Below are 15,993 nucleotides of genomic sequence, written 5' to 3' on the forward strand. Positions count from 1 at the left end.
GAAAGCCTTGCACTCCGGGTCCTTTAACAACTGTGCAGGTTTCTGGATAGAAAGGAATCCATCATGTACAAAGAAAGCCATATACAAACACATACTGTTAAATGAAAGAACAAATCCTGGTTTAATGAAAGTCACATATATCTATACAGTACTGCACACACACACATGCAGGAAACCGTGTACATGTGGGTTCAGGACATAATATATAGATTCTAGAGGATAATATTTGTGAATGCACACTTACATGAGCCAATGCAAATAAGTTGACGTTTGCATGCAAATGGCTTAACACATACCCAGCCCTATGTTAGCCAGTCTGTACCTACATGTCAATTGACCTCGACAACATTCACTACCTTCCATCTGCACAAGGGAGTTGGTGCAGAGATAGATTTGAATGTAAGTGATGTCCATTTCTCCAGCACCATACTTTTCTTAATGCCCAAGAAAATGAAATCCTTTAACCCTACTTGTATTATGTGAAATGCTCTGTTGAAATGTTAGTAATGTTCATAAAGAAACCCCATGTTAAGTGAAATGTTAGTATGTCTGGTGTGTATTAGAATGTAGCTGATTTATATGGAGTTTGTAGTGATTGAAAGTGGATGGCTTTGTGTATGTATAAAAGCGAAATTCAGATAATCAGGTCAAATGTAGTTTTGTATAATTTTATATATACCCTACTCTAGGGGGTTCCAGAGTAGTGCTGCAGACAGACTTTGTTTAAGTTTATTCCATTTGTTTAAGCACATTTTGATTTTTGAATACCTCATTGTCCATTCCCTGCCTTGAACTGTAGGGTCAGCTTGCATTAATTGGGACGTGACCTTCACGTGTCACTGTGAACCACTAGCCAAAATTATACAAAATACACTACAAGTTTAGATTCAAAGGAATAAAGTAGAGCTTGAAGTTCAGGTTTGCATGGCAACACATGGCTAAAATTCGGTCGGTATAAGATTGCAATGTTTTGGACTACGATTCCCGTGATCCCCTCAACAATGACTATGCTTGGTATGGCTGATGGAAACTTTAGTCCCAAACATGCAGAGTGCAAAAAGTTGCAGGTCCCCGAACTAGAGGATTAAGTTTAGGCTTGAAGGTGAATGGGGCTTAGTTTGTGTTTAAAGATGAAAGGGGAAAGGCACAAGTATGGCTTAAGGGGCAGGACAGTGGGTAAGGATCTGCTTTAAAGCAGAATGGCGGAGAGGTCATATACAGCTTGAAGATGTACAAAGAGGAGGAACATTATAGGTTTAAAGGGGAGGGAAAGAGACTCAATTTGAGGTTTTAGATGGTGTCGGACAAAGGTGAGGCCTGGGTTAACATTGGCAAAGTTGAGGCTTACCAAAGGGAAGAGACTAGGGGTGCATGGGACAGAGGCCGTTACAGGCCATACAGCTGTGCAAAGATCAGGGGGCGGGGCGACGAGCAAAGATTTAGGCAGCAAAAGGCTTAGAAATGTGCTATCACTTGTAGTCTGCAGATACACGTTGCGAAAACCGACCCAGTGCACTGTAGGAATAAGGCACACCACGGCCTTATACATACTAACATGCACTAACTGCTAGATGTTAGTCTAGTCCTGCTTTTAGCTTTGCATTCTGGGACTTTAATAGTCCTGCGTTTTTAATGGGGACATCCAGGAATTGTGCAGTGGAGATCCAGGAAACTACAAGTCCCAGAATGCAAAGCTAGCTATTAAGACAAGGACTGCCTGGCATCTCCCAACTGTAATGGGGCATGCACGGGGCCTGCATATGACACATTTGTGAGAGGGGACGCCGTTTTGGGAAAAATACTGTAGTGCAGAGCAAGGGAGGAGGGGGAGCGGAGGGCTGGATTTATCGCTCTGACTTACTTTCCTCGGGATCCCCCTCTCCTTTGCTGTTGTGTGTGCCTGGGAACTGGAAGGGGCCGTGGAGCGCGAGATGCACGACGCGCAGAGCTACGACTCCTGCTAGCCGGTGCTCGCTAGGAGCCCGTGCCGCAGCCGAGCTCCCAGAAGCTACGCCGCGCTCCCAGGAGCTAAGCAGCGCCGGCAGGCACCCGCGGGACTAGCAGCTGGGAAGGCGCTCGGGAGCAGGGGGCGAACTGGAGGAGAGGCGAGCCCGCATTCCTCCCACAGCCTGCACGGGAAGCTTCAGCAGAGGGCGCAGCTGGGACGGTGCCCACCAGGTGCCAAGGGCGACTACACCACGCAGGACTTTGCAGCATGAAGGGTGAGTACCAGGACCCGCAACTTTCAAAAGAAACCTGCCCACGCCTGGCTTTGTCCATGCGTGATAACCCAGCAGCAATGAGCACTATCGGCACGTGTGCACTCTGACAGCTGGAAACCGCGGTGTTTGTCCTTTAGACCATGTGAGTACTTTTTAAAAGTATGTTTAATAGTATTACATGCCATTTTCGTTTTTGGTTCAGCACCACAGTGGCACTTTTACAAACGCATTCACGTTTCCTGTCCTCCTGTGATATTGACTTTTGAGTTATGGATGACATCTGACGTAATCCCTGCGCGGGTGTCTGTGTACGCGGGCACGTGTGTGTCACCTGCACGCCGCCTTCCATTCTTGTACGCACGCATAGTAGTTTGCCATCTTCGCGACCTGTGCCGTCGTGTGCTGTGCATGTGTGCCTGCTGTGTACCGTATTATGCGCGCGCGCTCTGTTTATGGTCTCTGGTGAACTGCCATGTTTCTACCATACCGACACCCTCTTATCTTGTCCTTGTGTGCACGACATTTTGCTAATTTGTGTGCATTGCGTTCTTTTCCTCTTGTACGCTGAAAAAGTCCATCCTAGTCAGCCGTCTAAGTCCTCGACCAGCGTAAATGCACACATGCATCTCCGAATCTAAAACCCTTAGATCTTCTAGCGCACTGACTACGGTCACCAAGGGCGTTCCCACCACAAAGCGCATTGAGGCCATACACATGGGGAAAGAGCGCTATAGAAATAACCGAATACAATACATGTTAATACTATCTGTACAATTGGTGATCTTTTGTTGACTACTGTTTATAATGACACCCAGCTGTTGTGCGCGCGAATGCTTGGCCATCATTGGTTCGCCCAGCGTCCTTCTGTACACTGACATGTTTTAGGCCGCATGTAGACATATGCACACCGACATTTTGGCATCCTCTATACCTGCACCGCTGCACGCATATCGCCCATCGTGCTTACACCCCTGCCTCTTATGTACACTGACGCTTGTATCTCACCTGTGCACCCTGTGTGCCATGCCACCTGCACCCTGCGCCACAGTGATGACCTGTGGGTGGCCTATAGGTTGTGATGCACATTGGCCCTTGTGTAGCCCGATTATTTGTGTTCCTGTTATTGTGTACACTGCTAATGTTATCATCTGTAAGTATTGCGCTCATCGGCACACCGCGTGTTCCTGTACACTTGACATGTTGCTATCGCATGTGAACCTTGCATGGTCCTCGTCCTCACATGACATAACCTGCCCTGTACATGTAACCCTGGCCACACTGTGCATCGGGTGTGTTCAGCGCGATGACACGCTCTCCATATCCGCACGGTGGACACTGTTTCTGTCATTTTGTGCATTGCTTTATAATCCGCGCAATATCACTTAGTGTTTCGTATCCAGAAGCGCACGTACAATATTAAGTCCAATGTATTTTGCGTCTATAATTAAACAAATATATATTTATCATATTTGGTCTTTTTTGCGTCTGCCCAGCTAGTCAGTAAAAAAAATATTTATTTGTCCTTTTTGTACGCGTTTGTCGCGTCGCACAACCGACGCTGGTAACATTGTATATAGAATGGGGGTCGTCCTTCGAGAACAAATGACATTTTGTTTAACATTCTGCGTTTACTGTGAGCGCATGTATTTATTTACCCGTGTCCCCAATCGTCTGCGTAATAAGTTTCCTGTTACACCGCACGGGCACAGGCCCGTCCCCCCTCCCCCGGGCGCGTATGATGACTGGGCAACGTCTAACGAGCGAGACGTCGTGTATAATGTGCACGGCGATTCTAATGTGCATTCAGGGGTAGCGCCTAGAAGGCTTGCTTCGTGTGCACCATGCCATCGCCGTCCTGCCGTACACATGAGTTCTGTAGAAGAGTCGCAGCCGGTAATCTTGCGCTCCGTGCACTACACTTTCCATCTTTTCTTCAGCTCTGAGCGCCCATCGAGCGCTCGCTCTCTCTCTCACACACACACACACTCTCTAACTCGCTCACGTTCACTCCCTCCCTTGTTCACTGTCTCCCTCTCACTATCTCACACTCGCTGACACCGACTCTCTCACGTTCACTCCCTCTATCCCTCCCGCTGTCTCTCCCTCTCACGTTCACTCCTCTCTCACGTTCACTCCCTCGCTCACTGTCTCCCTCTCACTATCTCACTCCCACACTCGCTGTCTCTCTCTCTCACGTTCACTCCCTCTCACGTTCAATCCCGCTCTCAGTCTCCCACTCACTATCTCACTCTCTCACACTCACTGTCTCACTCTCTCATTTTCTCTCTCACACACAGGAGAGTTTTAGTTTTTTAAAGGGTCCTGTTTCTCCCCTTCCTTCTATCTAGCTGCCAGTGGCGCACACAGGGTCAGTGTCCGTGTGATATTCTGCCCAGGTGAGTCAGGCCATTCACCCCATACCCCCCCCGTTTCAACGCCCCCCGAGCTGAGGATAATGTCAGAATCTGCACCTTTGCCATGCGCCTCTCTGTAAACCCGACCAGCTTCGCTTAATGTGGCCTCTTCTCTCGTGTCGACCCCCACCCCCCAGCTTCTGGCTACAGCAGTACAAGGAAGCGTGGCGTCCACGGCATGCCGCATGGCTCTTTACACTCGTACGCAAACGGGGGTGTGTCTCCAGCCGGGACTCTATTTAATGTGTACCTGCTGGGCGCACCTGGGTGGGATGCGACGCGGGAGCAGGGCTGTGCAACAAGGCTGTGCAGCAAGGGACATAGTAATAGAATAAGGCAATATGAACTCGATCGGATAGAATAATGGCTATACACGGAGACAGGGGCGAAGTCTGCCGGAGGGGTGGACCTGTAGATTCCAAACCCTCGGTGCGTGATTGGCGAAGAGAGGCCTGGCCTTCTAGCATGGGCGCTGCCCTATTAATCGAAGCAATACTGCGAAATATAAGCCATAATAATGCCCTGCCTGTTGGCTACAGTAAGGATACAGCACATGCTTGCACGATATGGGCAAAACTAATATGGGAAGCATCCAGTTAATGATACTGATGTGTTATTTATATAGCGCCTTAATCCAAAGCGCTTTACAGAGCACATATTTACATACAATATCACCCAACCGAAATTGGTACTCCAAGCGCCTATCCTGTCGCACTCCTTTTCCATTGTAGAGTATTTTAAGATTGGGCATCAAATGTCAACACGCTGCTTGTGGCAGAATGAATTCCTTCATAGATATTACAGACAGGAAAACATTTGATTGAATCACCTGATTATTTCCGGCGCTCTCAGCTCATTGGGAGCAAACATGTCTGCAATAGTGTGTATTTTTATTTGTACATTATTCCATTTCCATCATATTGTTAGCATGTATCTCCTTCGTTGCTGTTTATGAATTCCAATGTGCTTGAAGTTATTTCCAAATAAGAAGCAGAAATTCCTCTGTAAAATACAGGAAAGGCTTATTCACATCCCTGTTGTATTTGTTTTGTTTTAGGCAGTCATTAAACACAGTGGTCTATTGTGTACAGAAAAGCCAATGCATGTCGGTGTGTGGCACTCCATCTTCAGGGCTATATAGACCTACACACATTGTAATATTACAACAAAATAGGACCAATAAGAAATGAAAATGAAGTACATACCAATGTGCCCAAATATGCCACAAATTCGCCACCCAGGATAAGGAAGAAAAAGAAACCCCAATCAGTATTTAAAAGTATATGTACGATGAAAAAGTAATAGATGTCGTGTATGGTGATACCATCAGAACGGTGCCTGAAAAATCTAAGTCTAAATCAATGAGAAGCTCGTGAAACCTCTCAATCAGGAAGCCTACCCCTACTTCGTCTTCCTTCCTAGATATGACAGCATTGGGCCCCAGATCTGATTTTTTTTTCTTTTTTTTCAACATCTGCTGCGCTTTGATGGAGCCGACACGTTTAGTTTATTTCGCCCTTCTTCAGGACATTGAATGTGCGTACATGAAAGCGTGTTTAAGGATGGTTGAAAAGAACAGTATGAATACATGAGACCAATGGAAAAAGTGTAGTTGACACCTGGCTGGGGTGTGGCCTGCGCTACCCATGGCTGCCAGAGACTAGCATATTCCTTTTGATCGCGGCCCATGTGCCAACACCCTTAACATCAGTACTACTTTGACTGTATGAGATTTGCCCTTTGGTCGTAGCCCCTGTTAAGGATGCTTATGTACTATTGACCCATCTCGTTGAGTTTGTGAGTGATGCCTGTACCTGGCAGTCTCCACTGCCCTTGAGCCTAGGCTCCTGGTCTTGAATCACTCTATACACGGCTAACTGGTGCTTTTTGAGTGAGGGCTCGCATTTGTGTTGAGCGCATTACGGAGAAGCCGCTGTGGCGCGACCGGTGACCTCTGCGCAGAGAACTATGAAGAGTTAATGCAAGGGATAGGGCTCAGTTCTTCACTCTAGGAACCAGGGCTGCTGTCTTTCCCAATATTTGTAGGACTAGCATTGCAGAGTGTGAGGGGCTGGCATGAGCAATGTTGCAGCTATGCATATCCCCGCGTGGCGTGCGTGCCACCCTGCCACATGCCAGGGACGCAAAGTTCTCAATGACTCGCTCTTGCCACTTGGTTCTTGATGTCACTGATTAGTATGTTAGTTCTCAGAGAGCTGCAATTAATGATTTTCCTGGCGCAGGACTCCAGGCCCTCCCTTTCTATAGCAAGAGTTGACCTGGGAGTGCGCGGTGTGACTATATGCAGAAGTTTCAGAAACTCGCTCCCCTCATAGTGAGAACAGGGCACCAAAAGAGGCCCTGGAAATGCCTCTTAAAAGTGGTCCCATATTACACACTAGCGCCCTGGGCGGTGCCTTAAACCAATGAAAATGCTCGTAACGCGGGCTGTATTAACCAAGGAAAGCCTGCCCTCTGAGCATGTTCATTGGTTTAGGGTGCTTCGCTTCCCTTTCCCGCCCGACCCCTCACCCCTCAGCACACGTGTAGTTTCCTAGACAGCTGCTAATGGTATCTTTAAAAGAAAGAAACATAACTTTGTTTTGCGGCCGGCTTCGCACAGTGCTGCTGTCAGGGACGTCCGTTTGATGATCATCGACATGGAAAACAGACTTCCCTGACAGCAGCAGAGTGCGGCGGCAGGCCGGGCCAGAAAGGTACGTTTATCCAGTGGTCAAAGTGTACGAAAAGAAGTAGTGGAACTATGTTTCCTGCTTGACTGCCCCACTCCACACAAACCCCATCACCACGCCCCCTCCCACGCACAATACAAACCCTCAATGAAATGCGCCTGCTGTTTACGCGAAAGTTCAGTGCATTGCACTGGAGTGCAAGTTCCAACTTCTTCCTACACTTTTATTTTAAAAAGAAACCATTCCGGAACGGTTTCTTTTTTAATATAAAAGTATCGTAACAGTCAAACTTAATTTTATAAAGCAGAGGAGCACCGCTCCCGCCCACTTTGACCACTGCGTTTGTTATTTTTCTAAAAAGACACCGCTCGCACCCGTGTATGGAACTACACGGGTGCTAATGGCGATATGCCCCTCTGTGGCGTGCCACATTTTTCGGTAAAGGGATCGCCACCCTTAACTTGGGTGGCTGGACATTACCTATAGGGGCGGCCCGTTCGCCTCAGTGTGTGCAAGCCCAACCGCTTTCCCCTCAGAAACTTTGGAAATAAAACAGGTAACCCCACAAACGAGGACCATGATACGGAGGCCGAGCGGGAAAACTCCAGAGTTCCCTGTGGGCACTTCCTGATTGTGCGCAGCAGTCAGGAGTCCTTTTTTAGTTTTTCTCAGGGGATGTGATTTGATTTGCTGCTGATTTGGGTGGAGAACCCGTTCCATGCTCTGTGCCCTTTACCTGTAAAAAAAAAGCACCCACCGTTTCAACCATCTCATGTTCTGGTGCCCCGGGGGCAGATGTTGCCATTAGGACATAGAGGCTCCTGTGTACTTATATAGATCCCTATGAGGAGACCTGTGTACCTCAGGCTGCGGGTCCTGGAGGCTAGTCTGAGACGATATAACCTGCAGTGGCGGCCTGACCCTACTGGTAACGGCCTCCATACAAATTAAGGGCTCAGGCAAGCAGTCTGTTGACGCCGGCGGTGGTGTTCTTACCAGCAGGGAAAGCCAGCTGCCACAAGTTATACTGCCATTAGCACCTGTGATGTGCACATGTGGGTGCTGGACAGTCTTGGAATTGGGGAAAAAAGAAAATGATCACCAGAGCCAAGGAAGCCGCGTAGAACTGGTGAAGGAAGTTTTCTCTGTTGAGGTCATCAACATGGAAGAGGGACTTTAGTAGAGCAGCGTGGCTTTCTCTGAGCTGCAGGTGAACAATCACTTTTACTTTTTAAATTACAACGGAGTCTCGAGCAATCCATAACCTGAATGGTGGGTGTGCACTGTTAGACAGCCTGTGTTCTGAGCAATCTGATTGGCTACACCCACGCCTCGGGTGTTCATTTAATGCAAAGGGATCAAGTGGAGTGTCCCCGTGCACAGAGCGACTAAGTCCTAGCGATTGCTGCCCCCTGAGGGGACACACTGGTGAGGGCTGACATCTTAGGAGCAGAGTAAGGTTCCATCATTAGTTAGACCCTACTTCTCCCAAGAGCCGTCACTGGGTGTCACCTCTTTGGCACGGCCTGGTGTTCCCGATGGCCAGGGCTATCGGTTTGACCAGCGCTTTAAATGGGAAAAAAAGAAGTGTAGGTACTCACCAAGCTACGAAGCCGGACATTCCGGCGCTTTCTGTGTCTAGGGCACAGGTCTCTTTCAGGCGCAACCTGTTGTTTGCAAGCAATGCCCAGAGAGATTAAATCATGTGCCAAGGAGCACACAGTTTGGTAAAGCAGTGTTTCTGAGATCCTTTCACACACACTTCCAGTTTGTTGTTATGCATTGTGCTAAGAAAGCTTGAATATAATTAGACTTTCTTTTTTGTGTGTCAAGCTAGCGGATATCACAGCTGTAAACAAAGCTTCAGAAGGGCAGTTTTTTTTATTGCTCGCTTTCATTGCATAATCAGGAATTCGGTAGTTGACTGGAGCTGTGTGCGAGTTTTCGGTCGAAAAACGTTCCATCACAACTCCAATTATTTAAATATTTACATATTAGAATAGGCACTGCTAATAACAAAGAAATATCTTTTAAAGTAATTTTCCATTCTTTCTAAATAAATCCCTGCTCAGTTTCTCCATCAAAGGACACCAACGGTGACAGGTGGAGCCCACTTAGCGAAAGTGATCGACACCTGCTGAGCTGAGAGCACAGTAGCTGCACGTTTGTCTCACCTTTTGTACTGCAGGGTGGGCCCTGAAGGAGACATTATGGGCACTGCAGGTGGTGGAGAGTGGAGGGGGCAGCGGGTGCTGTGTTCCCCTGCAAAGGCTGCAGAAAAGCTTTCATTTTCACCTTGCTAAAGAAATGGAGTACCAGTACTCTTTCTAGTGTTGAGAAGTGCAGGTACTTCAATGCTAAAAAGTAAGAAGTGCAGGTACTGAGGGCCGGGTAGGCCGGGCCTATTTAAAGCCCTGGGTTTGACAATGTTACTAGGTTTTCAGGTGTTTGGGCCAGATCTCACCATATGACGTGAGCCAAGTACGTCCGCTTTAGTTGAGAGCCGGAGTCCTGCCTCACCTGGGAATTGACCACTGTGGTGGAACTTCTTGCCTCCTGGCATCCACCCTGCCCGGTGACGCTAAGCCAGAAGCACCGGTCTGCTATCGTGAGGCCTAGCTCAATCAGAAGTGAGCCATGGCTGAATTACTTTCTCTAAGCACTGCTCTCAGATGGCTTGCAAGCGTTTTACTTTCCACATTAAGCAAAGCACTGGCAAATTACTTGCAATGACCATGCCTTTCACCTTTTCGAAACAGGAAAAAACAAAGTACTTCAGTTTTTGGACTACTTAGAATGATAATGTTTCTGTGCGGTGCGTATCAATACCAGTTACCTCTCCGCTTCCTAAGTCTGTAATGAGGGCATCTCGGCATCGAAATGTGGATAAACCTAAAATCACTGCTGAAAGCAACTGGACGGATAATTCAAATGTGAGCCCGCCACAGCCGTGACATCATTGCAGAGGTTGAAATACAACGAACATCTCCACAATGGTATAGAACCTATTTTGGACCCCTCGAGGCAATTGAGGGGCTTGTATCAGACCATGACACAAAGACACACTTTGAATACGAACCCAAAGACTACCCTATTATCTTGTAGGGAAATGCCACGTTCTTTTTAGAAAGGCCTTGAAAAATACCTTTTACTTGAGTATTTGATTAAAATAGTAATATAATTTACTTTTGTCACCATGAAAGGACACACACATGTTAAAGATAGTGTGTGCAACAAACACATGGTCATTTTAAATACACATTTAACTTCTTGGAAGGACTGCACAAGTACAGTCCCCGTCATCATTTAGGTCATCGGGTGTTATAGTTTCAGGTATAACCATCCTCTGAGCAGTGCCAAGCATCAGGAATTGCAAAGAGCCACTTAGATTTCTCTTTCTCACACCGCCACCCGGACATTTTAGGATAGCCATGTAACGCTCATTGAGAGTTCTACACTTGTGTAGTTTTTCATCCTCATTTAGGACATGTGGTGTTATAGTTTCCAACATAACCATCCGAGCAGTGCCAAGCATCAGGAATTGCAAAGAGCCACTTAGATTTCTCTTTCTCACACTGCCACCCGGGCATTTTAGGATAGCCATGTTACCCTCATTGGGAGTTCTACACTTGTGTAGTTTTTCATCCTCATTTAGGACATGGGGTGTTATAGTTTCCAACATAACCATACTCCGAGCAGTGCCAAGCAACAGGAATCGCAAAGAGCCACTTAGGTTTCTCTTTCCGACGCTGCCTTAATATTTAGTTTAAACATTGCTGATTCATATGGGAGAACACAGGAACCTCGAATTCCTGCCTGTTTTTCTTTTATTGTGAAACCTTATCCAGCTTTTATTGGGCCAGACCAAAGAAGCACTGACCCCAGACGTTTACTACTTTCAAGGTATATTGCGCCCGTGGGCACAGTCCTCTTGAAGGCACTTACATTACTGAGTCTTTTCTGTTAGCACAGGGCACGGGCTTCTTTCTGCTTGTTTTTAACTCTCGCCAGCCAGGATTTCATTTCCGACATATCGCGCCATGGGAAGTTTGCGAGCGGTGTATAGTTTGACGACACAATGCACGCATTTTTGTGTGTGAATTGGTTCTTATACCACAGCCTGTTGTCACATTTGCACGATTTCCAGCCGTCTTTCAGCCAGGCACCCGTTGGAGTCATTACAATTCCCCGACGATATTAAATAACACACTTGATGTGATATCCCACACACTCGCAACACAATAGCCCTCTTTCAAATCTATGCAATCCAAATTGTGTATGACTAATATTCACATACCTAGGGTCACAAGTCTTTAAATAGCCCTCACGATTTCTCTGTGTTTAAAAGGGTGCAGCTCGTTAAACAAGTCTGTCTGCCCCACTCCATAAATCAGTTTTTTTACACTCTAGTTTAAATGCCTGGACTGTTTTTTGGGGGGTGACATACAACCCCTTCGAGGGCAATTATCGACATGCCACTGAGGTAAGGGTTTCTTGTAATGTTTCTTTGGGATTGTTTCAACACTATAAACCCCCACTGGGTGCCTAGAGCCAGTTTAGCAACATTCGCCTAAGTTACTGCTACGGTGTTAGCGGTACCCCCGCGGCAAGGATGACAAAGAAGTCGTACTTTTGTGGCCAGGCCCAGCCCTAGGATTTGCGGGGGCCCTGGGTGGCAAAAGGTGTGTGTGCCCCCTAATTTGCATAAATAGTGATATCACAGAATGAGTCTTTAGTACGCAAAGGTATCATGGGAAGTTAAATTGGAAACATTTTGCCATGCGTAAGGTAGTAGACAAACACACTCTGACGTCCAGTATATGCATGATCAATATTAATATTTACCTATGTGGCACTATCAGGAGTCAGGCATTTTTTGGGAAGTAGCAGACCGCTGAATACCTTGTTAACACTTCGCATTTTGGCACATAAGGCATAGTGAGATAAAAGGATTTGGCCTGGAGTACACACTTTAGTTAAGTGGAGAAGCCGGGATTTGGGACCGAGTTCCTGAATTGCAGACTGAACACATCTCTTCCGAGAAGTAATTGGTGGAAATACTGTTTGCCTAAGGTGTTTTTGAAACTTGGGTTTGAAACCACCATCTGCGGAAGGCATTGCAAAAATATGGTGATTAAGTTTTGCGAACTGAAACAAACTGCGGTTTTTGCAGAAGTTTCACAACTGTTTTTATTTGTATTTTGTGTATATTTGGGTAATACTAGTGCCTAGAAGCCTAAGGGCTTAGTGTGCTTTACAAATGTAAAATAAGTAAATACTAAATAAATATTGTCCAAATGAGCAATATGCTTTTATTTCAGAAGCTACAGATGAGGATTATGTTGACTTAAAAAAAAAAAGAATAGCAAATAAGTATGTTTATCTGGTGCTGCTCACTACAAAATACAAGGGACCCTCAGTAATTTACCCACTGAGCCTTGATTGGAGGGGTTAAGCAGGCCAATACTGTTTGCCAGTGTAGAATAGCATGGGATTCTATATCAGAAAATTGCAAAGGCAACTGAGTGGGTTAGACGACTATTGCTGATATGTTATACGTTTAGATCTTCCTGAAAATCATACGTCTTCTTTCTTATTCCTGCAGCAACTTGTGCTGTAAAGTGTAGTGTTTTTGAAATGGGAATGAGTACGGCTCCCTCGCTTCATTCAGTGATGGATCTTTTGCCCCCATAGCAAAAATCAAAAGCTGGCACCCAGGAATACACGCACAGTAAGCAAACATATCTTAAAGTGAAAGGTACACATTTAGTTCAGTTGACTTTTCCCCTTAGAAGAAAGTGCACTAGACAAAGGGCATTGGCCTTTCAGAAAAGGTAATCGGCAACGGATAAAAATCCTGGAGAGAGGACATTTTCCACCTTTTAAATCCAGCAATATGTAGTGAAATATTCCATGGAAAACAAAATCCCCAATGCGAGCGTGTGCTTTGATTGTCATTTTACGCATCTGCAGTGGAAACATGATAACTTGGGTGAAATCCTGGTAGCCAAATTCCTGAGCAAGCTTGCCAACCACAAAAACATCCAAGAGGGTTGCGTCCGCCCTCTGAAAAATGTTACACTGTCCACTCAGATGCATCCTTTACTTGTGCCCTGAATAGCAGCACGTGACCACAATCACATAACAATAACTGCAGGATTGCGACCTCTCTTGCCACATCCAGGGCAAAAATGTTGTGCTCGCTTGCCTTCTCTATTTCCCCTCCCCAACCCCATGCCTGGCTATCAACAATGCCCTGCTTTATGAAGAAGACTTGACAAGTAAACGTACCATAGCACGTTACCCACTCGAATATATACATCCAGACGGAAATATGTTAAGCAAAAAGTTTCCAATTGTGGCATTATTTCCCAATCTGGACTGGGAGACTACAAATACCAGAATGCAATTCAGCAACAGGCAAAACAAATGGACCTCGTATTTTGAAGACGTATAACAACATGTTATGTGTGAAAAGGTTACCTGTTTTTGTTTAAGTGTTTGACAAATGCAGGGTTAATATGTGATGAGAAAATCACATTCCACTGAAAATAAACGCTTTTTGGTGCTTTAACATGAACATCTGAAAAGAATTTAGATAATTTAAAAGTTTTGTGTGATATATTATAATTGACCCGGAGGAGAGCATGGATTTAGGAGGCTAACTGGTGCTTTGTGTGTGCTTTCAGAAAGAAACTGCCTATTTGCATTTCTTAATACAAACCTCTATTCTAAACCAATGCGCTCTTAAATGGGGCATCACTTGTCAATTGCCCCCACTTTAAATGCTCTGCCTGAAGAAAGTGATACGTAGTCATTATGGTCTGATGGGCCCCTGGGAGTGGGTGTTGGTCTCTAGAGAGCCACAGGGGTTGGGAGGCGACACTGTGGCCCCACACAAGCTTCGTCTATGTAAGCCGGACAGCCCCTCCTTAAAACAATATTCTCTGTATAGTTGAGGCAGGCACTGATGCCTGCGGGGCCCCCTCTGACAGCGGGGCCCTGGGCCACCACACAGACTGCCCATGCCCCTGTCTGTGGAGCCCGAAGAAAGAATTTGATAAAAGTGGGCTTGATTTAAAGATTCTTGTGACTGTCAATATTTAAGTCCTATGAATTGTAAGCCCTAAGAATATGGGGCGAAGAGGAAGATGGCATGTCCATGTGGATCTCTCAAGCGCTATGTGCTAGCGTCGGGAACGCAACCGTGACGTGCAGCAAGGGTTTGAACCTCCGGTCGGAGCCAACGCTGTGCTTTATCTTTCTGAGGTCAATAAATCGAGTACCATGATTGGGCAATAGAAACGACTATTGTAGTGCTTAGAAGCAGTCTGTCTTCATGAAATAGATAAGCACGACTACATCAGTGAGAAACATTATTAAGAAACACACATTTGCAAAGTGTCATCCTTTGCATAGGGCCTCATTGTGAGTTTGTTGGGGTTACCTCTGGACAGAACACCTAATAGAAGTATTGTTTGGGTAATCTTGGAGTGCCTTAAGGGCCATGCAGTATTATTGCACGCAGGGTTATACATGGATCAATATCCCTATTTAAAGTGGACCTAGTACCTCCACTGACAACCTAGCGTTTTTCCTCTGTTGGGATTTAAAACCCATGATTGTGCAGAGGGGGGTAAAACAGTTGGCATTCCGAAATACCGCCTGTTTTAGCCCTGCCGCAGAACGCCTAATGCGGCCCATAGTTCAGGGGAGAAGAATGAGGATTGAGTGAGTGTTAGGATGGGAGAAGTGAAGTAGGCCCTTGTTCAGGATTCTTAATCTCCAAGGCGGAAACTGCTTACCTGCTTACTCTTGCCCATAGTATGGCATTTAAATCAAAAACCTGCTGAAGGAAAACAAATCTTAAACTCTGATACCAGATTAAAAACACCATGGATATTCAAAGATAAAAAGACATTGCCAACTGTTCTCCTTGGGACCCAAATGTGCTTCATTTCATACTGCAGCTGGATGCCAAAGGGAATTTTAAGAAAGTTGGCTATTGGGTGAATGCGCCAGGGGGCTAGCTCGGGGGCAGCATGCTTGTCTTGGAAGCAACACTCCGCAGAACCGGTTCGAATCCCTGTTCCGGGCTTAGATCCTGGGCTCCAGCATGAAGCGCTTGTGTATATGCGCGTTATAAATGCCATATCAAATCATGTCATATCTGGTGTTTTTCAGGTGGATATAGGATTACATTTCTATCGGCAGATACGGAAGTGCTTCCATTTTGGGAATCATCAAGCATGCGCAGGAATGTGTCCTTGTTTGTGGGCATCAGTTGCAATATCTGCCCGAGCAGCCTCCCCGGGCTGCTCCACCTTTTCCCACATTAAGTGAAAGGAGATACACGCTAGGGGGACTCAGAGGCTGTGCTTGGCATGTGATGCGCAACTGGACATATGAGGCTGAACCCTAGCCAAATGGTGATTGTGAGTCATGACCTGGCATTGGATGGCATGAGTGGCGGGAGGCTGCGCATTGCATATGATGTGCAGCGCATGCATCCGAGCGACTGACTGGCTTTACAAAGGATGTCTGAGGCGTAGGCGTGTGATGGCAGTACCTGGTCCTGTGGGGCTTCACTTTACATAGATTGACTGTACTTGGCATGTGGAGGATATCCTTTGTACAAGATGGCAAGATCTGCACATGCAAGCC

General features: G+C 46.3%; 1 protein-coding gene across 3 annotated transcripts in view; it reads left to right on the top strand.

Annotated features, from left to right (window-relative positions):
• Window positions 1-1,836: 1,836 nt before the first annotated feature.
• The window catches only part of GLIS1 (GLIS family zinc finger 1), a 1,244,663-nt gene continuing 1,230,506 nt past the window's right edge, over window positions 1,837-15,993 (top strand). For 2 of the 3 annotated variants that reach the window (XM_069642164.1, XM_069642165.1), the window contains exon 1: window positions 1,837-2,222. In XM_069642164.1, the coding sequence (XP_069498265.1) occupies window positions 2,216-2,222 (7 nt within the window). In that variant the 5' untranslated portion in view covers window positions 1,837-2,215. The other variant, XM_069642166.1, reaches the window with a different exon arrangement.

The sequence above is a fragment of the Ambystoma mexicanum genome, chromosome 1q (genome assembly GCF_040938575.1).
Source record: "Ambystoma mexicanum isolate Mex_15411 chromosome 1q, UKY_AmexF1_1, whole genome shotgun sequence".
Classification (NCBI taxonomy): Eukaryota; Metazoa; Chordata; class Amphibia; order Caudata; family Ambystomatidae; genus Ambystoma; species Ambystoma mexicanum.